Genomic DNA, 23,060 nt, shown 5'->3' with positions numbered 1-23,060 from the left:
CAACCACAGATTGTGTAGTACTGTAGTATTTATTTATTTCCCCTAGTTTTACTGAGGTGTAATTGACAAACAGTGCTGAATCAGTAGGGTGTACAGCATACTGATTTGACTTACATACATCATGAAGCACTGTAGTATTTATTGAAAAATATACGCATGTAATTGGACCCACACAGATCAAACCCCTGTTTTTTGAGGGTCAACTGTACTTTATTGTTAAAAATGCTAACCATCATCTGAGCCTTCAGCAAGTCATAATCTTTTTGCTGGTAGAGGGTCTTGCCTCGATGTCGATGCTGCTGACTGACCAGGGTGGTGGCTGCTGAAGGCTGGGGTCGCCGTGGCAATGTCTTAAAATAAAACAACATTGAAGTCTGCCGCATCAACTGACTCTTCTTTTCACGAACGACTTCCCTGGAGCAAGCAAGGCTGTTTGATAGCATTTTACCCACAGAAGAACGTCTTTCAAAACTGAAGTCAGGGCTTCCCTGGTGGCGCCGTGGATAAGAATCTGCCTGCCAGTGCAGGGGACACGGGTTCGATCCTTGGTCCGGGAAGATCCCACATACCACAGAGCAACTAAGCCCGTGCGCCACAACTACTGAGCCTGCGCTCTAGGGTCCGCAAGCCACAACCACTGAGCCCATGTGCCACAACTACTGAGCCTGCGCTCTAGAGTCTGCGAGCCACAACTACTGAAGCCCGCGTGCCTAGAGCCTGTGCTCCGCAACAAGAGAAGCCACTGCAATGAGAAGCCCGCGCACCGCAATGAAGAGTAGCCCCCGCTCACTGCAGCTAGAGAAAGCCCGCGTGCAGCAGCGAAGACCCAACACAGCCAAAAATAAATAAATAAAATAAGAATTAAAAAACCAAAATACTGAAGTCAGTCCTCTCAAAACCTGCCACTGCTTTATCAGCTAAATTTATGTAATATTCTAAATCCTCTCTTGTCATTTCAGTAGTCTTCACCAGGATTAGAGTCCATCTCAAGAAACCCTTTCTTTGCTCATCCGTAAGAAGCAACTCCTCATCTGTCACAGAGTTTTATTATGAGATTGCAGCAGTTCAGTCACATCTTCAGGCTCCACTTCTAATTCTAGTTCTCTTACTGTTTCTACCACATCTACAGTGACTGCTCCATTGAAGTCTTGAACCCCGCAGGAGTTGGAATCAACTTCTTCCAAACTCCTGTTACTGTTGACATGTTGACCTCTTCTCATGAATCACGAATGTTCTTCATGACATCCAGAATGGTGAATCCTTTCCAGAAGGTTTTCAATTTACTGTGCCCAGATCCATCAGAGGAATCACTATCTATGGCAGCTAAATAGTCTTACGAAATGTATTCATTAAATAATAAGACCTGGGGGCTTCCCTGGTGGTGCAGTGGTTGAGAATCTGCCTGCTAATGCAGGGGACACGGGTTCGAGCCCTGGTCTGGGAAGATCCCACATGCCGTGGAGCAACTAGGCCCGTGAGCCACAACTACTGAGCCTGCGCGTCTGGAGCCTGTGCTCCGCAACAAGAGAGGCCGCGATAGTGAGAGGCCCGCGCACCGCGATGAAGAGTGGCCCCCGCTTGCCACAACTAGAGAAAGCCTTCTCACAGAAACGAAGACCCAACACAGCCAAAAATAAATAAATTAATTAATCAATTAAAAAGAAAAGCTGTCTCTCAAATTTAAAAAAAAAAAAAAAAAAAAAATAATAAGACCTGAAAGTTGAAATTACTCCTTGATTCACGGGCTGCAGAATGGATGTTGTGTGAGCAGGCAGGAAAACATCATTAATCTCGTACATCTCCTTCAGAGCCCTTGGGTGACCAGGTGCATTGTCAACGAGCAGTAATATTTTGAAAGGCATCATTTTTTCTGAGCAGTGGGTCTCAACAGTGGGCTTAAAATATTCAGTAAACCATGCTGCCAACAGATGTGTTGTCATCCAGGCTTTGCTGTTCCATGTATAGAACACAGGCAGAGTAGATTTAGCAGAATTCTTAAGGGCCCTAGGATTTTCGGAATGATAAATGAGCACGGACTTCAGCTAAAAGTCACCAGACGCATTAGCCCCTAACAAGAGAGTCAGCCAGTCTTTTGAAGCTTTGAAGCCAGACATTGACTTCTTCTCTCTAGCTATGAAAGTTCTAGAAGGCATCTTCTTAAATGGAAGTCTGTTTCATCTACACTGGAAACCTGTAGTTTAGTGTAGCCACCTTCATTCCTTACCTTAGTTAGATATTATGGGTAACTTGCTGCAGCTTCTACATCAGCACTTGTGGCTTCACCTTGTATTTGTATGTTATGGAGACATACAAATACAAGCCTCTTTCCTAACACCTCATGAACCAACCACCTCTGCTAGCTTCAAACTTTCCTCCTGCAAATTCTTCACTTCTCTCAGCCTTCAGAACCAAAGAGAGTTAGGACGTTGCTCTGGGTTAGGTTTTGGCTTAAAGGAATGTTGTTGCCGGTTTGATCTCTCCAGACCACTAAAATTTTCTCCATATCAGCAATAAGGCTGTTTTGTTTTCTTATCATTCGTGTGTCCACTGAAATAGCAGTTTTAGTTTCGTTCAAGAAGTAACTTTTCCTTTGCATTCACAACTTGGCTAACTGTCTGGCGAAAGAGGCCTTTCTGCGCATCTCAGCTTTCGACATGCTTTCCTCGCTAAGCTTAATCATTTCTAGATTTTGATTTAAAATGAGAGGCATGGGACTCTTCTTTCACTTGAACACTTGGAGGCCAACGCAGGGTTATTAATTGGCCTAATTTCAATACTGTTGTGTCTCAGGGAATAGGGAGGCCCGAGGAGAGTGAGAAAGATGGGGAACAGCTTGTCAGTGGAGCAGTCAGAATACACACAGCATTTATGGATTAAGTTCGCCGACTTATATGGGTGTAGTTCATGGTGCCCCAAAACAATTATAATAGTAACATCAAAGATCACTGATCACAGGTCACCATAGCAAATATAATAATAATAATGAAAAAGTTTAAAATATTGCGAGAATTACCAAAATGTGACACAGAGACATGAAGTGAGCAAGTGTTACTGGGAAAATAGAGTTGATAATCATGCTTATATAGCACAGGGAACTATATTCAATACCTTGTAATAACCTATAATGGAAAAGAATCTGAAAAAGAATATATGTAGATACATATAACTGAATCAGTTTGCTGTACACCTGAAACTAATACCACATTGTAAATCAACTATACTTAAAAAAAAAAAAAAAGACATGCTTGATGCAGGGTTCCTGCAAACCTTCAATTTGTAAAAATCAAAGTATCTGTGAAGTGCAGTAACGCGCAGCACAATAAAATGAGGTGTGCCCTTAATACAGAGTATATAAAATAAAACCTACAAGTTGTATCCTATATCCCCCTTTCAATTCTATTTCTGCAAAGTAGCAATTTTAAGTTTGCTATATGTCTTCCTAAGACATCTTTGAGTATACTATTAGCATATATCAAAAAACACTACACAAATAGGATTTTTATTCTTACTAATTCTATGATTTGTTTATGTCACTTAATATTATAGATATCTTTCCATGACAGTGTATGTAGATTTACCTCATTCTTTCTTAGCTCAAAGATTACACTACGTTCTCTCTTAGACTGACTATAGCTTACTTTAACCTCTCTCTTATAAATGGAAATATGGAGTGCTTCTTTATTTTTTGCCATTATGAATTTATCTTTAGGGTCAATTTCTTGAAATGGAATTGTGGAGTAAAAGGATAAGCTTATTTAAAATTTGGTAAGTATCACCTGATAGCTCTTTGAAAGGCTATGGCTACATAATTTTTAAATCAGATTTATGTGTGTCCGCACACATGTGCACAATATTGAAATTAGTCTTTACGGCAGTATTTATTTAAGGGGAAGTGAGTGTTTTAAGAGAAATAACCTTTCATCTCCGTGTCATATGTGAAGTGCTTAGAATGGTTTCTGAAACATATTAAGAGCTATCTAAATGCTATAATTATTTTTGTTTGCTTAATTCCCTTCTATTTTGAAAATTGAAAATCTTATTAATTTTTTCACATATCCTTATTTTGAAAACCATCAGCATCTGGACCTAAGTTGCTGTTAGTGTGTTCTGTGTTGTAATGGGATTCACCCTCAGATTTCTATCTTTAATTGTCACAATCACTGTTTTTTAAATAGTTATTATGGACTTAAAGGTTATGTATGCAGTACAAAGTGTGTTTTGATTGGCTTGTCTTCCTTCACTGGCATTCCGTTAACAGATAGTCAGTTACCACCATTTGCTAGTTTTTGGTTGTTACCTCTAGTTAATAAAAAAAGTCAGTGACTTAAGAGAGTTCATTGAAACTTGAAAGTAATGATGAAAATGAGAATATGTCTCTACTTGTAAACTTGTACAGTGAACTGGATTGCCATTTAAATATAAAGCATTCATGTATATAGTCTTGGAGAAGTAAATCTTTGTGATAACTTTGAAGGTATTTGAAAAGGAAAGTACAAACAAAATCTATGATGACTATCAAAATGACTATCTATCCCTAGTTCTCTATACATTTGATGTTATGAAACATGTTCATAGAATGTTCCCATTCAGGCTTTTACAATGTTTTTCAACAAAGTGTAATAGTATATTGAAGAAGTTACTCCAGAATAATTTAATCAATAAACTTGGTTAATCATGTCATTAAATGCAGAGAAGAGAGGAAAAGCATAGAGGCATCTTTCACAGTTGTACTCCCTGCCTCAACAACAGGTACAAGTCAAATCATTCCTTGAAATTTCTAAAACCAGTCACAAAGAATGGACAGATTCTCTACAAGAAAGCTGAGTGAGCTATTGGCAAAATTTCTTTATCAATGCACCTATTAACATATTGCAAATGGGAGACTTCCCTGGTGGCACAGTGGCTAAGAATCCTGCCAACGCAGGGGACCACGGATTCAATCCCTGATCCGGAAAGATTCCCTCATGCTGCAGAGCATCTAAGCCCGTGCGCCACAACTACTGAGCCTGTGCTCTAGGGCCCATACACCACAACTACTGAAACCCGCGTGCCCTAGGGCCAGCGTGCCGCAACTACTGAGCCCGCGTACTGCAACTACTGAAGCCCGCGCGCCTAGAGCCCGTGCTCCACAACAAGAGAAGCCGCTGCTATGAGAAGCCCGCGCACCGCAATGAAGAGTAGCCTCCTCTCACCGCAACTACAAAAAGCCCGCGCGCAGTAAGGAAGACCCAAGGCAGCCAAAAATTAAAAATTAAAATAAAAAATAAAGAGGACCCGAGTCCGTTAACAACAACAACAACAACAAAAATATATATATATATTGCTAACGGCACAATGGCATACACTGTGAGAGAGGAATCACATCCATGTGTGGCAGTCATCAGATGTTATGCTTTGCATTCAGGTGAAACTGCTTGTGTACAGAGTATGCATCAGCTCTTCGCATACATACAATTTAAATATGAGAAGAAGTACTTGATTATTTTTTGTCTGTTTAAAAGAGTAATTCTAAGCTAAAGGAAAATAAATTCTTTGTTTTATTAGTATTCATTTTGAGAGCAATGATAGAGTTTCAATATTGATAGAGCACCAGCTATGTGTGGACAGTAAGGGTGGTATTACTGAGTGAAAGAACTTGAGCCTGGATGTTAATTCACATACTTCTTTTGCAGTTAGTTGTGTGTTTACTTATATGGCTCTAGTGTTGAAGATACTGGTGAAAAGTTTGAATAAGATCAAATATGGCCAGCATGCACATTTTTAGCATCTTCTGTGAAAAAAATTGGCTGCTGTTCCTTTCTGTAATACACTAGTTATGAGAGGGCTAAGTTCTTATGCAACTTTTTGAAGTGTAGAAAGAGATTACATTTCTCTGTGTTTTCATAAGGGGTACATCTCAATGCTGTATTTATTATCTTGACAGCCAGAAGTTTATGCTTCAGTATACCACCAACTAACTGTTGAGAATAAAGTACAGTATTCCCCCCTTATCTGCAATTTCACTTTCCAAGGTTTCAGTTAACGGTTGACTGCAGTCAACCACAGTCTGAAAATACTACATGGAAACTTCCAGAAATAAATTATTCATAAGTTTTAAATTGCTCACCATTCTGAGTAGTGTGATGAAATTGCTTCTCATCAGGAGATTTAAGAAAACTTCTAAAAAAGCTGCACTGATTCTGAATTGCTGGATATTGTGATAAAGATAAGTTTTTAAAAGTAGAGCTGTGAACCACATTAATAAACACTTTCCTAAACTTTTAAACTCCTTGAATTTGAGTTACTATGCCATATTTACTCACGTTATGATATTGTTCTTGCCATTCTTTGACAGACCCCTTATCCCTCTGGACAGAATGCAGGTCCAACCACGTTGGTATACCCTCAAGCTCCTCAGACAATGAATTCACAACCTCAGACCCGTTCTCCGGTAAGTAAGCAGAAACTTGTTCTAGATAATATTCTCCACCTAAGTTTGTGTTTGGAGTAGCTTAGGTTCTTTTGGCTAATATTTTTATTCGATTTTAGAAAATTTTTACCAAAACAACTTTTAAAATTATTATTACTATTATTATTGGATAGCATTGCATTTTCAGACCTTTCCTATAGGAATAATTTGAATTTATTAAGAACAAGAAGAAATGGAGCTTTTTATCTTCTTTTACTTTTCTGTGTCATTCAAGTTCTGGTTGCATTCAAGTTCACTTCATCTCAGCTCTTAATTTGTTATTTGTACTGTTCAAAATTCAGGAGAAGTGTAAAGCATGATTTTGAAAGTAAATTAAATTTCATTAATTGGACTCTGAAATTCCAGTGTTTTGGGAAGTATGACTTCTGAATCGTTGTTACTAGATCAGTTCTAACTATTTGACTGTGTGGACATATGCATGACTTACACCAATAGTGTATTTATTTCTTCAGACGGTAAATAAATTGTCATACAAGTGTAAATGCTATCATCCTCTTTGCTCATCTTTTACATGGATTGCAATAAGTATTGCAAAGACTGAGAATTTACTCAAGGTTCATCCTTCTGTTTCACAAAAGTGTACAGTGGCTTCAGCTGTCCATTCCTTAGAATGTTGTTTCCTGCCCTGCATGATTAGTTTTTGCTAGAAGGTGCTTCTGTAACATCTCACATTGTCTCTCACACCCCTACTTGTATCTCAGCTCTGTGTTTTCCTCAGAATACAGGGATCTTCTTTTGGTTCTCCACCTTTGCTTTTTTGCCTGTAGTACAGGAATATTTCATTGCATTAGCTCCTGCTCATTTGGTTTTATGCATGAATTTAGGAATATTGAAATATGTGATAGAATTGCTCAAAGAACTAGGAGATCACAGACTTCACCAAAATGTAATCTCTTTCTTATCCTCCTCCTACCTTCCTTTTCCCTATTGCCCTCTTCTCCAATACCTGTTCTTAGATCCTGGTTCTTCCCAGGGGGTGGAACCATTCTAAGGAGGTGGGACTTTGGTCCTAGTTGCCTGTTTGCTTGTCTGGGTTTTTTTGTTTGTTTTTTGTTTTTTGGGTTTTTTTGCCGAAATGGTCAACAAGATGTCTGATGCAAGTTTTGTTCTGAGAGTGGTTTGGGAATGTGGACACTTGACTACTTGGAGTGGGCCTGAGATCGCACCAGATTAATTTAGATAGGCCCCGGTTCTAATCATTAAACATGGAACGTTGTGGTAAGCTCTTATTGCAAAGGATTCTGTGGCCCTTTTTACCCCTCTACCCCTTTTATAATTATTGGGGGGAAAAAAAAAAGAATTAAATTTACATGGTTAGAACTGGCGCAAAACCTGACTGAAGAGCTGCATCTCTAAACCAGTTTTTTTGACAGCCCAGCAGAACAGTGCCAATACATTGCACAGACAACTGGAAGAGGAGGAAGGTTTTGGAACAGACTCCCGTTTACAGGTCCTTGGCTGGAAGAGGCTGGATAAAATACTGCATTGTAAGCAATATAACAAACTGTACTTCTTGCAGGCAGTGGTGCCTCTGGCACTCATTATTTTTGACCACATCCATTTATTGGCTGATGAACACAAATGCACTGATTGCTTCCTCTCTGAAAGTCTAACCTAGCATGGCAGTTTTTGCCAGGCACAGTGGGGAAAAGAATAACAAATTGGGTGGGTCTTCTCTATTGGGAATTAGACAGGAGTAATTTGGGGTTTAGATTCTTCTTTATTTTAAACTTGAAGAGGGATATCCCTTTCAGATGAATTTGATTTTAAAAGATAAATTTCAAGGCTTCTTTTTCCCTCTTTCCATTTTATAATTGAATATCAAGGGGAAAACTGTCTATAGTTGTCAGCCATTTTTCTGTGGTCATAAACTCTTCAGACACTATCCTCTATGCAATTTTTACCATCTGCTCTGCTAGTGACCATTACCACCCCCATTACTAAAAACCACACACATAACATTCCATTACGTACCCCAAAACAAGTGCAAGACTAGCAGACCCCACACTACTCTTGCTTGTTGTTTTGGGTCCAGTTTTCTTTGCTTCATTTGTGTTGGTGCTGGGAGGGTGAAGTTGGGTTTGGAATTTGGCAGGATTGCATTTCTTCTGACATCCCAAGTTGCCATAGTCTAGTCTCATCCATCCCACAGCTGTCCCAACTGGTGAGGAGAGGTAAGCTGTTGCACTAAGGAAGGGACTCTTCCCATGGCTTTGTAGAGCAGCTAAAGCTTACTCCGTTCTATTTCTGCATTAATGGGCCATTGGCAATTGCACAGTTTAGGCTTCTCTGTTCTTCCCTGGACAGCTGCCTTTGCAATCCAACTGGCTTCAAGTGGCCCCCCTCCCTCCTTGAGGTGATCTTTGTGCCTGTATTTCTACTTGATACTTAGTATCTTAGTTAAATTTATATTGTTGAAAGTCTTGTTTAAAAGTAAAAAAAATAGTGATAAGCTACCTATATGTTCCATTTTCTGGTTGTATTGGAACTCTTTAAACTGTAATTTGTTTTTTAATAGCTTCCAAAATAGTGAAACTATTGAATGCTTAATCGGGAGAGGGGGACAGTTTGGCTTTTGCAGTAACCTGTAACCATTGGTTATTTTTATATTCTGTGGTGCTAAGTGCCAAAGTTATATCAATATATGTTGGCCATGCTCAGTTATGAACTGTGCACAGAAGAGTGAGTGAGTGGGTGGGTGGGTGAGTGGGTGGCATTAACATTGGATCCAAGTTCACAGAAGACTGCTTTCCTTAATATCTACAGTCCTCACCATCTTAAAGACCCCTCTTTAAAAAAAAAAGAAAAAGAAAAAGAAAAAAGAAACAAAAGTTTCTATTTTTAATATGAGCCAGCAGCGACTACAGTTTGTTCTGTTGCTTACAGTTACCCATAGGATTAAGACTATTGTCATTACAAATGAAAAACTCAATAGCCAATGGTGACTAGTGCAAAATAGACTAGGGTACTTTCCCACTAACTTTTTTTTTTAATATATGTGTAATTTTATAAGGTACTCCTCTTGCTCATAGAAAATTCTCTTTTGACTGGAACATTCCAAATATATAAAGTTTCAACTTTTATTTTAGAGCCTTAGAAATGGGGCCTTTCTGTGGAACAGTGATAAGACAGGTACTACTGTACTAAGGTTAATTTTTTAACGTGGCCCTTCTCTCCCATTTCCTTCAAAAGTGTCATGAAGAAACATCTCACTTCTACCCCCCCCTCCACTTTAATACCACCTGGGTGGTATTAACCTATTCTTGAAGCTTGATGTCCATAGTAGAGGTTTGATCTGTGTTCTTTTCATAGTTGGAAAACTGAAAATATAAGACATCAGTTTCTTTGAAGAGAAAATGTTCTGCCAGAACTGTAGCCGCCATTATCGTCATTCTGAAAAACTATTTTACAATGGTTGTTAGCAGATATAATGGCTGGCTAACACACTTTAATCGTACAGGTCATGGAGAGCTCATTAAGTTGTACTGAATAACTTCAAAATATGTTAAGGTACTTTTCATTACTTGAATAATAGGTATATATTTTAGCTTCTAAGGTAAATTCTTGATAGAGCTGTCTTCAGTCATTTCCTACATTGTGGCTTGTGACCCACTGCAATTTCTTGAAAATTTTTTATATTAAATAATGGCAGTGGAGGAAATAATTCCAAATCTCTTGCATATGCTATTGTGGGTAACTTAAATTCTGAGTATGAGGGTTTGTTTCTTAGTTCATCTTCAGTCTGGTTTACCCATTATAATGAGCTAACGGAAGGAAGGCTCAAACAACTGAAGGAAAATATGTATTTTAGCTCTTTAAATGTTTTAAGTAAAATCTTATAAGGTTTGCATTCAAAACTGCTTACTAAATATTTTCTGTTAACTGTTAAAGAGGGTGGTTAACGTTTCAGTAGTTAATGTGTAGGTAGCCAGTACATGACTCTACGTGCCCGAATAATTCCTCTGTTCTTTTTAGTAAAATCACTTTGGAAGCCCAGTTTTGCTCTGATGAAGAATTATTTGATCTTAGAGATTTTGTATTTACAATTTGATGGGTGAAAAAGCTTTTTCTTCCATTCTAAGTTAGTGAAAGTAAGAGTTGGAATATGTATTATCTGCTTTCAAGTACTCTATGATTTAGCTAAGAAGTTAGGTTTTCTTTGGCTTTTATTCTCAATATCAGATAGCAGTAGGTACATGTATACAGTCTTGTGCTGTTGTGTATAAATAGTAATTGAGAGATTTGACTTCTTTTACTCTTTTTTTCTTCTTGAGCTTATAATAGTACCACTTTGATTACTCATGTTACAGAATGATGTTCTTTACTACTGTTTGCTTTCATATGCCTGGTATTAAACATTACTAGTAAATTGAATTTAAATATATATAATTATTTATATATTTACATATATTTATATATCATACATATATTTTACATATATTTATATATGCTTATATATTTATAATAGATAAATTTTAATCTTTAACTCCAAGAAACAAAGGAAGATACTGAAATTTCCATTTCATGTGTGAGATATCCATTTAACTTAAGTAAATTTGAAATCCATCCTATTACATTCTTTATTTCCTGCTGGACATTATAATTACCTCCTGGCTATTTCTTGTAATGTAAAAGCATTTCTCATTCCCTCTAGTTATATCAGTTGCATAAGCATAGTTGACTTTTCATATGTTTGTCTTAATATAACCACTTAGTGTTTCAAACTTTCTTTTGCTTTATTTTAGGGTTTAAAAAAATTCCTTTCAGAGAAGCACCTTTATGTGCCTAACAGCTTAGCTGTTTCTCTCCCAGCTGATAAATGGCAAACTATTTCTGGTAGAGGTGTTAACCTCTTGACTCTCAGTACCTGTCTGTCACTGTCCTGCAGCAAAGCTTTGACTGTTTGTGTTTTTTTTTCTTGTGGGTTTTATTTCTTTTGGCATAATGTGTGACATTTTGGTTTTTGTTGTGGTGTTTCTGACTCTTTGTGCCTTTCCTTTTGTGTTTGTTTTCCCTCCTTTTCTCAGTTTGCAGCGGGGCCTCGACCTGCCCATCATCAGGTACTGTACCCTTGCCCCTTCACTATTACCCTTAACTAATAGGTGGGGGCTTTAGTAGTTTCTGACTCTTAGAATGCTGCCATTCCATGGACCCACTCAAACTACTCTTTTCCGGAGTAGCTTCGGTCTGAGGTAATACAGTTCTTTTTGTATTTCACAGCATTTTGTTATTAACAAACCAATTTCCTTCTGTTTATTACACAGTTTAAAAATAATAGAGTTTTTTTACTTTCCAAAAAATAATTGCTCTGAATTTAGAGGACCTTGAAAATGTTTAGATATATTAAGCCCTCACAGATTTTGTGGATACCTGTATTAAGTTTAAATTTAACTGAATGGAATAGGCAACATTCTAAGGGTTTTCTGTTAACATCCTGATGTAACTTGTATTGATGTGTATAAAATAGCATTAGTATTTCTAAAACCACTTAATCTCAGTTACTAACTTAGACCTAATAACAGATTCATTAACAATAATATACATTCATTTGCTGCATAGAACTATCTTTATTCTTAGGATATATAGAAAATAGATACCTTATTTAATTTTAATATTTTTAGCCTATTTGTTCTTTTTGAAGCAATTGTATAAATTAAAATTTCAAAAACGCATATGCAGACACTAGTTTACTTAGCAGGAATATACTAGAAGGGATGGTTTGGGAGAAAGAAAAAGACTTGCAGGGTTTTTTCCCCAAAGTGTTCTGAAACATTTTCTCATTCTATAGTAGAAAGAGCCTACTAAATTCTAAATCTGATAGATCTGGGTTTATATTACCAGTCTACTGTGTAACCTACCAGCTGAGTTAAGCAGTTCTTTTTCTGAACCTCAGTTTCCTCTTATGTAAAATGGGATAAATACCCTTTACATCACAGATAATATATGTAAGTCAGCTACCATAAAATAAGCAGCCAGTAAGTGTTGGCTACTTTTAATATTGTCATGCAACTTAGTATGGTTTGATAAAATGAGAGGAATATTACCAGCATTTACCTGTGGTATCATATTTACAATTCTTATTACTGAGTAAATGGTTATTGTTTAATTGAAGCCTTTCATTATCTAGCAGTGATTTAATACAAAGCTCTACTTCTCAAAATACAGTCTTTCCAATTTGGACGATGTAAAAGCCAAGCAGATTCTGAGGTGTTAAAGACATTTTGCAGGAGAACTCAGAGGTGGTTGTATGAAGTGGATGGCAATTCTCTGGATATGATAAAAGAAAACTCAGGGGTATCTTTTACTTGATAGAGATAGCATTGTTAAAATACTTTAAGAGCTTGGACTTTGATGTCAGCTAGACCTAGATTTAACTCTTCCTTATTAACTGGGTGTTCTTGGGCAATCTACTTACTGCTCTCAGCCTCAGTTTTCTCATCTGTAAAATGGGGACAGTATCAATACCATCTCAGGACTAATGTGAAGAGTAAATGAGATAATACAAATAAAATGATTAGCAGAGTGACATAGACTACGAATCTAGAGGATAAGATTACTAATTAAAAAAATAGATAATCTCTTAGGTAAAAAGATTGATTATACATTTTTTTGGTAACAAATCTAGTCAAGGGCCATAATAAAGGCAGGGTTTGCATTTTAGTCAGGGGTAAATCCAGTTACTCCTGACAGAAAGCTGGAAGATCTCTGTTCAAGAAGCAGAGTAAAAAGAAACTAGTGATTCAGTAAAAAGGTTTCTGAGCTCCTTCATATAAGGCTAAGTATTTCTATTGCTTGGGTTCAGTTGCAGTGGTCCTCAGATAGGGATGTTGTATTTAAGCCTTTATATATTGTCATCTTTGGGAAAATCTATTGTTTTTTGGTTTTTTTTTAAAGAATACCAGGTGTGCCTTTTTTTAAAAAATTTACTTATTTTAATTTATTTATTTTTGGCTGTGTTGGGTCTTCGTTTCTGTGAGAGGGCTTTCTCTAGTTGTGGCAAGCGGGGGCCATTCTTCATCGTGGTACGCGGGCCTCTCCATGTCGCGGCCTCTCTTGTTGCGGAGCACAGGCTCCAGATGTGCAGGCTCAGTAGTTGTGGCTCACGGGCCTAGTTGCTCCGCGGCATGTGGGATCCTCCCAGACCAGGGCTCGAACCTGTGTCCCCTGCATTGGCAGGCAGATTCTCAACCACTGCGCCACCAGGGAAGCCTGGGAAAATCTATTTTTTAAAACTTTCTTCTGAGCCTAAAGGTTTGTGATACACTTTATCTTTATTTAATTCCAACAACCAAGGAAAACTTTAAGAAATCTTACTGAGAAAACGTTAATTTCTATGCTGAAATCATTTTTCATGTGTAATATGTCTCAAAGAAAGTATTGGCAGATTATCCTTCATTTATTTGTAGGATGATGCTTGTGAAATTACAGCATGTTTCAACCATTAAAAAAGTAGAACTATATATGTATATATATTTATTATTTATCTTTTAGCAAGAAACCCACACTAGTTCTTGAAGATGGGTTCTTGAGATGCAGCATAAATCCAGAGCATTGCTTTTGGATACAGAAACTTCGGGTAGCTGGCCGCTTTTACTCTGGTATTCTTCCTTCCTAAATACAATTAAAATTTTTTTCTTTATACCTCACAGAATTAAGTGAGTAAGGAAATACATAACCTTGGCTCAGGCTGCTGCAGTAGCTACCTTGGAGAAATAGAGGAGGGGAGAGTGTGGTTGAAGTGATACTGCTGAGCAGCATGTAGTTGAACCAGTGTTGTGGAACAGCATGGAGTACACTGTTAGGAAGAGTTTGCTGTCTCGTATCCATGGATGTAGGAGCCAGTTCAGCTTATTTCACTGTGGAGTTGGTATTGGCATTTTGGATGAAATAACCAGTTATGAAAAACTGCCCTGTATATTGCAGTTCCTTTAGCAACTTTTGGGCCATACATGCCAGTGGAATTCCCCCAATGACAATTTAAAAAACAAAACAAAATACACCTTCCTACATTTCCAGATACACTCTGTGGAGGTGATACTATTTCCCATTTAAGAATCCCTGGCCGAAGTCTGTATTTAAGAGATCTTCTCCTCAAACGTAAGCCAAGTAGAGACCTAAACCCTAAGAGGTTCATGGAGAAGCATGGATTCATGCTCATAATACAAAACAAGACATATAGAGGCTTGCATAATGAAAGCGATACAGTTGATAACAAAAGTTGAGTGGTATACAGAAAATACATTTTTTAAGGGAAAACATCTTTGTCCTGAGACATTTTTAGTTTGTTGTGATTAAGACTCAAAGTTGAAGGCCCAAATGGTTTTTTCATCTACGGCTGTTTGCTTTGGCCAGAAAGAATTAAATCAAGGGTTAGAGTTAGTCTTGACTAGTTAGAATTAGTGAATAGATTTCTCATTTCTCCTTTATTACATTATTCATCAGAGACTACCTTTCCAATCATATATCCTTTCATGCTTTGATCTCAGTTTTTTTACAGAATAATTTGATGCTGGATGATGTTTCCTATGATTGATGTTCCTAAAGTCCCATAGTAAATACATAACTTCTCGTGGATGTTTAGGAACAATTGGTTCTATAAACTGTTGACTAAATATAATGCACAAGGTGAGCGTTGTGAGTTCAGTTTTATTTGGGGCAAAATGAGGACTATAGCCTGGGAGACAGCATCTCAGATAGCTCTGAGAAACTCCTCCAAAGAGGTAGAGGGAGCGAAGGTCGGTTATATATGTGATTTTGGTGAAGGAGGAGTACATGTAATCAAGCACACATTTTTTTGCAGAAGTTTGCTGCTAGTCTCGTGAAGGTTACTGCTAGTCATGAGGAGCAGACGTCACCATGAATGATTTTAGTGCTTTTCTAGATATGAGGAGATGCAAGTATTGGGCTCATAAAATCTTCTTCTGAAAATATCTAACTATCTAAAGGCCTGTTCTGCCAGTTTTTCCCAGAGCACAGAGGGCCTCATTCCTGATCGCCACCCTGAACTCTTTTCAACGTGTGTTGAAGGTCAGCGGCTGCAGCAGCTTGTGATTTAATCCTTGTAGAGGCAGATGGCAAGTGCCAATTTTTAGTTGGCAAAACGATGCAAAGAAAAAAAAAATCAATAGTTATTTAGATGAGCTATTTGAAGATAGTTTCTTGGGAAAAGAAAACTAATAATCTAGTAATCTAGAACCTATATATTTTTTCTTTGTAAAATGAAGTTATCAGAATTGAAATGAGACAAATAACAAGATTTTGGATGGTAAACATTTTTAGTTTAATACAACCAAGAAACTGCTATAGGATGTGTATGTTTCTTGGAACTGCTTTTATTTAGAAGATCTTTATGTGTGGCCAGCCAGGGCTCTTTTTGAGTCCCTCAAGTCAGGGATACCATGTTCTAACTAGTATTATGTCAGCCACATCATCTTCCTGGTACAATTAATTTTTGGCTTTTGCAGGGATTCTTTAGATTAATAAGGATGTTCTATTCTTTTTGCATTTTATAATCTGAAGAGAGCTTTAGCCTTTAGCTTAGAATAACAGTTTTCTTCAAAGGTAAAAGAAAGTAGTCCTAAGTTATTTTATATGCAGAACACTCTTGGCTTTAGAAATATGTGAACTATTTTTATTCTGATGTTTGAAAATCCCAAGGTAATTAGAAACGGAAAGAACAGAACGTACACCCAGAATTAAAACAAGTGACTTGGTATAATGTAGATCTGGCTTGTGTTACTAACTTCATGTCTTTGGTCATTGAAGTTTGTGTAATTGTGGTTTAAAGTTACTTATGTTCCTGTCCTTATTTTACTTTTGGATTTCACAAGAAATAGCAAGTGTTGGTTATATACTATGGCTGAATAGTCTTTGCATTATGAGGAAAACCAGGGAATTGGTATTTTAAAGTGTTTGTGGAACAAAAACATTTTGCAGTATGTTGATATGTGATTTTAGTTCACACAGTGTTCAAATTAATTGGATTTAGCTTAAACAAATAATAAGCTTCATAAAAAACAGTGTTTGGCATAAAGGAGTATGTTACCTGGGGCAAGCATTGAGACTATGCATGTTTTCCTATTGTAGTTTGGTTCTTTTTGCAAAAAGAGTTAAAAAAAAGAAACAGCTGGCTTATGTTTATCCCCTCCTTCCAATATGACCTCTAAAGGTTTCTGTTCTGCAAGTTGTGCTGTTACATTTGAAGTCCTAGTCCTTGGTAGAGAAATATTTGTATTGCTCTAGACATTTTCTTAGATTTGGAAAATAAAATAAATGAAGACTTTGGGTTTGCCTCTGGGGCCAGACCTGGCATATCAGAGTTTAATGGTTAGGAAATCTGGCCAAGCATCTATGCAGTCTCATCACCAGAACTCTTGTATTTTTCAGAGCTTGATGTAGGCCAGTGATGGGCAGTTTTATCTGGTGCCTTCCTCACAAGGAGTTGTAGGATTGCAGCAGAGACAGTGAAGAAAATACAGGTTGAGAGTTGGCATAACTGGGATTCAGTCTAACCTTTTCTGCAGACTAACCTTGGACTTCAGCTTTTTTATCTGTGAAATGGATAAAATATGCTTACAAATGATGTAATATTGAGGTGTCATAATAACAGCATGTTCCCTAAGGGTATTGTGACGAATAAAAGTACCAGCCTGTCACAGTGCCTGACACATAATGGGCCCTTGATAAGTGTCAGTTTCCTTTAGCAGTGAGACAGCCTACCTTTCCCCTTTCCCAAGCTATTTTTACCTATGAATGAAGTGTTCTCCAAGGATGCTTGTTTCCCAGACTCTGCATTATGATCTGATAGAACACTTTCTTCTTCCTGACAGAATCCTTAAGGGTTTCTTTCCTCCATCTGGCATAATCTTCTACGGTAACACTGTCTAATAGAACTTTCTGTGATGAAGAAAATCTTCTGTATCTGTGCTGTTCACTATAGTGGCTACTAGCCACATGTAACTATTTTTTTTTTTTTTTTTTTTTTTTTTTTAAAATTTTATTTATTTATTTATTTATTTGTTTATGGCTGGGTTGGGTCTTCGTTTGTGTGCCAGGGCTTTCTCTAGTTGTGGCGAGCGGGGGCCACTCTTCATCGCGGTGCGCGGGCCTCTCACCATCGCGGCCTCTCTTGTTGCAGAGCACAGGCTCCAGACGCGCAGGCTCAGTAACTGTGGCTCACGGGCCTAGTTGCTCCGCGGCATGTGGGATCCTCCCAGACCAGGGCTCGAACCCGTATCCCCTGCATTAGCAGGCAGATTCTCAACCACTGCGCCACCAGGGAAGCCCCCACATGTAACTATTGAGTGCTTGAATTGGGCATTGTGGCTGAAGAACTGAATTTTAAATTAAATTAAATTTAAGTAACTAAATATGGCTAGTGGCTACCTGTTGGACAGTTCAGCTATAGGGCTTACATCTCCTAATTCTTAGTGAAATCTAAATTATGTGACAATATATGTTACATGCAGGAAAACAAAGAATTTTACATGAATAACCTTCATTATAAATTGTTGTAAGTCAGCAGAATATCTGATTGATACTTGAATGATATCCCATTATATGGACTCTTTACTACTTGTCCCTTTCTAACTTGTCAGAAAATCATAGCACTAACATTTTTCTTAAGTACTTAATTTTTTAAAAGAGATATTAACCTAAAAATTTTTTTTAATTAATTTATTTATTTTTGGCTGCGTTGGGTCTTCTCTAGCTGCTGTGCGCAGGCTTTCTCTAGTTGTGGCGAGCGGGAGCTACTCGTTGCGGTGTGCGGGCTTCTTATTGCAGTGGCTTCTCTTGTTGCAGAGCACAGGCTCTAGGAGTGTGGGCTTCAGTAGTTGTGGCACACGGGCTCAGTTGGTCTGCGGCATGTGGGATCTTCCCAGACCAGGTCTCGAACTCGTGTCCCCTGCATTAGCAGGTGGATTCTTAACCACTGTGCCACCAGGGAAGTCCCAACCTAACAAATTCTTAATTGAGATCCTTACTGTTTACCCCTCCAGTAGGTTGAACTATATATGCAAAAAGCTAGGGATTTCAGAAACATTTTTTTTTTTTTTTTTTTCAATTTTTATTTTTGGCTGTGTTGGGTCTTCGTTTCTGTGTGAGGGCTTTCTCCAGTTGCGGCGAGTGGGGGCCACTCTTCATCGCGGTGCGTGGGCCTCTCACTATCGCGGCCTCTCTTGTTGCGGAGCAGAGGCTCCAGACGCTCAGGCTCAGTAGTTGTGGCTCACGGGCCCAGTTGCTCCGCGGCATGTGGGATCTTCCCAGACCAGGGCTCGAACCCGTGTCCCCTGCATTGGCAGGCGGATTCTCAACCACTGCGCCACCAGGGAAGCCCAGAAACATATTTTTGATATGGTTTTTATTGCTTTGCAAATTAATAAGTACTCAGTGGTTTTTGACATAGGAAGAACTAATGTGATTGAATAAGATTTTTCCTGGTTACTGAAAATGAATAGGTGTTTTTCAAAGAATTTCTGGTTATTATATAGTTTTTTAGAGATATTTTTGTCTTTTGATGATTCGAGAGAGCAAAGTCATGAGAAAATGATATATTCTAATTAATAGCATCTGGGTAATTCCCTGGTGGTCCAGTGGTTAGGACTAGGTGCTTTCACTGCCAGGGCCTGGATTCAATCCCTGGTTGGGGAACTAAGATCCTGCAAGCTGCACAGCATGGCCAAAAAAAAAAAAAAAAATTAACAGTATCTTCAAAAAACATTTATTACCATTGTTATTGGCCAGGAAACTTTGGTAAATCTATAATTACTACATCTTTAGAAGGATTTTCCAAGAGGTAACTTTTTCCTTCTTGCTTCTAGAGTGTTTCTGTGAAGGTCAGCAATCTTAAGTACCCTATAAATTCACCCTCTGTTTTAAATGTATCCTAGCCCTTTGGAGCTACCCAAAGTACCACGTCAAACGAGGGCTGTCATCTTCCTCTGCTGTTTTCCTGGCATACTAGTGGACCATTGAAAGATAAAAGACTAAACAGATTGAAATCAGGTTTGGAGATGATACTTACGTTGTACAAGGTTCTTTTCTCCTTACCTGTCCCGTTTCAGCATTTTTTATCAGTGACTTGGATTAATGCCATGCCTGTCAAATTTGGTGATGGTCATGTAGTTTTGATATTGCATGATATATTTAGAATCCAAAAAAAAAAATCTGTGTAATCTGAAATGATGGGTTGAAATTAGCCAGATAAATTTTCAAAGGAATAAAATACTAGATTCCTATATGAACTTCAAAACACAACTATAAGAGTACACACAGAAGTGAAGAGCATGACTTATTGCCAGGTTATATATAAAGAATATTAAAGAATTTTAGATGATTGTAACTCAGTACTAATTGGTAGTAAAATGTGGTTGACAAAAGAGCTCCTGTGATCCTGTGATTCTTGTTCATTAATGGAAACAGAGTTGGCCAGAATAAAAGAGATATATTGTTCCTTTATTCAGCAACAGATATTTATTGAGTGAGGGCCTGGTATGGTCTGGGCAGACCTGGATGTTTAGGTTTGGCTCTCTACTTTGAGAACTTTGAACAGTGGGAGAAGATTGAGAAAAAAGAGTTAGCTGGTTAGGGAATTTAAAAATCTTGGTTGGAGGGAGATGGGGTGGAGGGTGGTGATTGGCTTGGAACAAAAAATGGTGATGTGTAAGTTGGCAGTGATGGCAGTCTTCAGATAACTCAGAGGTTTGTCACTCCTGGAGAGGAAGGATTTGACTTTGATGTGATTTTTTTGGGGATCGATGTCAGACCAGAGGGTAGATGGTACAGAGGGATAGATTTGGAGCCAGTAGAAGGAGAGACTCTTGCAGTGTCAGAACTCCATTTAACAATGAAATGGAACTGTGTCCTGAGTTGCTAAAGTCTCATAACCTCAAAGGCATGTCATATAAGAGATTCAAACTTTAGGTATATGGTTAGACTAAATGGCCTGTACTGTCCTTCCAAAACAGGATAGTTTGATTCTTTTAATGATTCTTCAGCACTCAGTGGAGAGGAAAAAGGATTCAGAAGCATTGAAGCAGTTTGGGAAAGCCTGTTCACATCCACACACTCTTTTCAATAAGCTGTGGTTTGCTGCCATGCCTACCAACTATTAAATCTAATTCTATATTTACAATTGAATGGTTAGGAGGGAGTACAAAAAAGAGGATCCGTTTCTTTTTATTTCTTTGCATGTCCAACCATTATACCTTTTCTAGTCCTGGAGATATTAGAACCTCGTGTGTGTGTGTGTGTGTTTGTGTGAGTGAGAGTGAGAGAGAGGGAGAAATGGTGTACTTTATAAAGGGAAAGACAAGCTCCAAATAGCCTGTCATAGTAAAAATCTTAGTGCAGTGAAGTTGAGTAAAATAGGCCTGTTAAATGTACCAAGGATAAAAAAGCATATGAACAAGTTTCAGTTACTCTAAGGGAGATAGAGAATTAGAATCTTGTAGGTAGGAGAAATTTGTTTTCCTGAATGATAAACATGAATTTCATGAGGTGACTGATGGAGTGTTTTTCTTACCAGAAATCAATTACGATTGAGGGATCTGCTACCCATCAGTGTAGTTTGATAAACGTCCTGCCATATCCCTTCAGCCTTTGAAAAGAAAAGATTTCTTCTGACTGATGTCACTTGTTTGAAATTATGAGGGGTGTTCCATTTCATGAGAGTTAGAGTGTGTAACAGTTAAAAGTACAGGCCCAGAACCTGAATGTGTTTAAATTACACATGGCAGACCTTTAGCAAGTTACTTAATCTCCCTGTCCCTCAATTTCCCCATATATCTAATGGTGGTGTTAAAAATAGTACCTGCCTTAGAGGTTTGTTGTGAGGATAACTTAATATATTGATATATGTGAAGTGTTTAGAGTGGTACCTGGTAGCTTAAAGTGCTGTATGAATCTTCATGTTGTTATTTAGTGTTCCTGTTTAATGCAAGTTTCTACTTAGCTTCAAAGCTGAAATCTTAGTTTATAAAAAAAAAGTATGGTATGTCCACATAACCACAAATTTTGTGTTTTACTGGCTCGGCTGTATGTTGATATTAAGAGTATCATTAGAAACATTTGTTTGTTTCTCTTTCAAAGCAGTTTAAGTAAACGGTCTTATCCTATTCAGAAATCTCCTTGAATAAAATGTAATCTCAGTTATTCTAGACAGGCTGGTTAAAAATTCCAGCAGAACAGGTGGAAAATAGTGGTGAGAGACGTATTTATGGGAAAACTTTACCCATGTCTATTTTTCTTGTTCTGCATAAGTTAATGGACTAGTTTCCTCTCTCTCTCTCTCTCCCTCACCTCCCCGTAACACCATGTGTCTTCAGGCAATAAGTACTCTGACAAAATTTGTTGATAATATAACCACAGTGGATCATCACCTGTATCCGTTTGATACTCTCCTTGTCTTGCCTGCCCTCTAGAGTTCATGGAAAAGGTTCTTACAGAATTAATCTTTTTATTCACTGTGTCTAACATCTAGTAGTGCTCAATAAGTTGAGCCAGATGAATGACCCTCCTTTCCTTGAGTCCGTAACAGTTTTGTGGCTCCTGTGATATATACACCGAGTTATAAAAATGGTTAGGTTCATCCCTGAAATGTATTCACAGCTCACATTGATGAATAATAGATTCTGTCTGCTATGTAATTAGAAGTGAAGTCTAGCCTGGAAAGTTTACTAGTCCAGTGTTCTTGGTTGCAACTGACAGAAATTCTTGTATCTGTCACCAAAACTGTGTCAGTGGAGATAACTTGAAGACTATTGCTGTCATTGTGACCCAGCCCAGGTTCCTGTGCTATCACCCTTGCCTCTTGTATTTTCTTTTCATCTTCACCAACTACTCTCTGTAGTTTCCCCCATCTGGTTTCCCCATTCACTTCATTCTCCTGCTATACCTTACTGTCTGTTGCTTTTCTGTGACTTATTCTCTTTAGGGCTTTCTTTCCCCTGGGGTATGAGGGCTGAATGGGGATGAGCCTTGGGCACTGGATCCCAATTCTTCCAATTCAGCACAAGATGACAAGTTACTTCCTACCACCTGTGGGTAGCTTGATGCTTAAGAGTAGGACATGATAAGACCTGAGTGGGCCCAAAGGTCAAACTTGCAGTTATTTGGACCAATAGCAACACTCATGTCTGGAATTGTGAGACAACTCAAGAGATTTTGGAGCTAGACAGCATTTTTAGAGTATTACTATATTTCCCCATTTTAAAGCTGTAAGTGGCCTCTTATGTACCTGGTTAATTGAAAAGAGCAAGTTTCTGTCATGTGGAGCCTGGTAAAAGTTGAAAGGTTTAGGTATTTCTTAGGACTTTTGCAAACTTAAAAGTAACAAATGGCACTTCTACTGTTAACTCTCATCTCCATTGAAGATGGAGAGCAGATCACAGAGATGCTAAATAACTAATGCTGAGTCATATCATGGGGGAGAGCCAAGAGTAGGAATCAGTAGTTCCAATGGTACTTGTCCACTAAGCATACATTTCCTTTCAAGCTGTTAATACTTTTGGCTACTATTAGAATATTTTTGCCACTGGATTTATTTACTTTCGATTAAATGTCATTCGATTCTTCAATTCCATGTGCCCTT

The 23,060-nt window shown here is 38.0% G+C and overlaps 1 protein-coding gene across 16 annotated transcripts in view; it reads left to right on the top strand.

Annotated features, from left to right (window-relative positions):
• Positions 1 to 23,060, top strand: part of EIF4G3 (eukaryotic translation initiation factor 4 gamma 3) — a 399,095-nt gene that overhangs the window by 199,247 nt on the left and 176,788 nt on the right. For 11 of the 16 annotated variants that reach the window (XM_059915429.1, XM_059915351.1, XM_059915363.1 and 8 more), the window contains 3 exons: positions 6,335 to 6,430; positions 7,843 to 7,956; positions 11,497 to 11,529. In XM_059915429.1, the coding sequence (XP_059771412.1) occupies positions 6,401 to 6,430; positions 7,843 to 7,956; positions 11,497 to 11,529 (177 nt within the window). In that variant the 5' untranslated portion in view covers positions 6,335 to 6,400. The remainder of the gene's footprint in view (positions 1 to 6,334; positions 6,431 to 7,842; positions 7,957 to 11,496; positions 11,530 to 23,060) is intronic. The other 5 variants (XM_059915379.1, XM_059915344.1, XM_059915394.1 and 2 more) reach the window with 3 other exon arrangements.

Source organism: Balaenoptera ricei, chromosome 1 (genome assembly GCF_028023285.1).
Source record: "Balaenoptera ricei isolate mBalRic1 chromosome 1, mBalRic1.hap2, whole genome shotgun sequence".
NCBI classification, from domain to species: domain Eukaryota; kingdom Metazoa; phylum Chordata; class Mammalia; order Artiodactyla; family Balaenopteridae; genus Balaenoptera; species Balaenoptera ricei.
The sequence above is the reverse complement of the archived record's forward strand: the minus strand, read 5'-3'. Positions and strand labels throughout refer to the sequence as shown.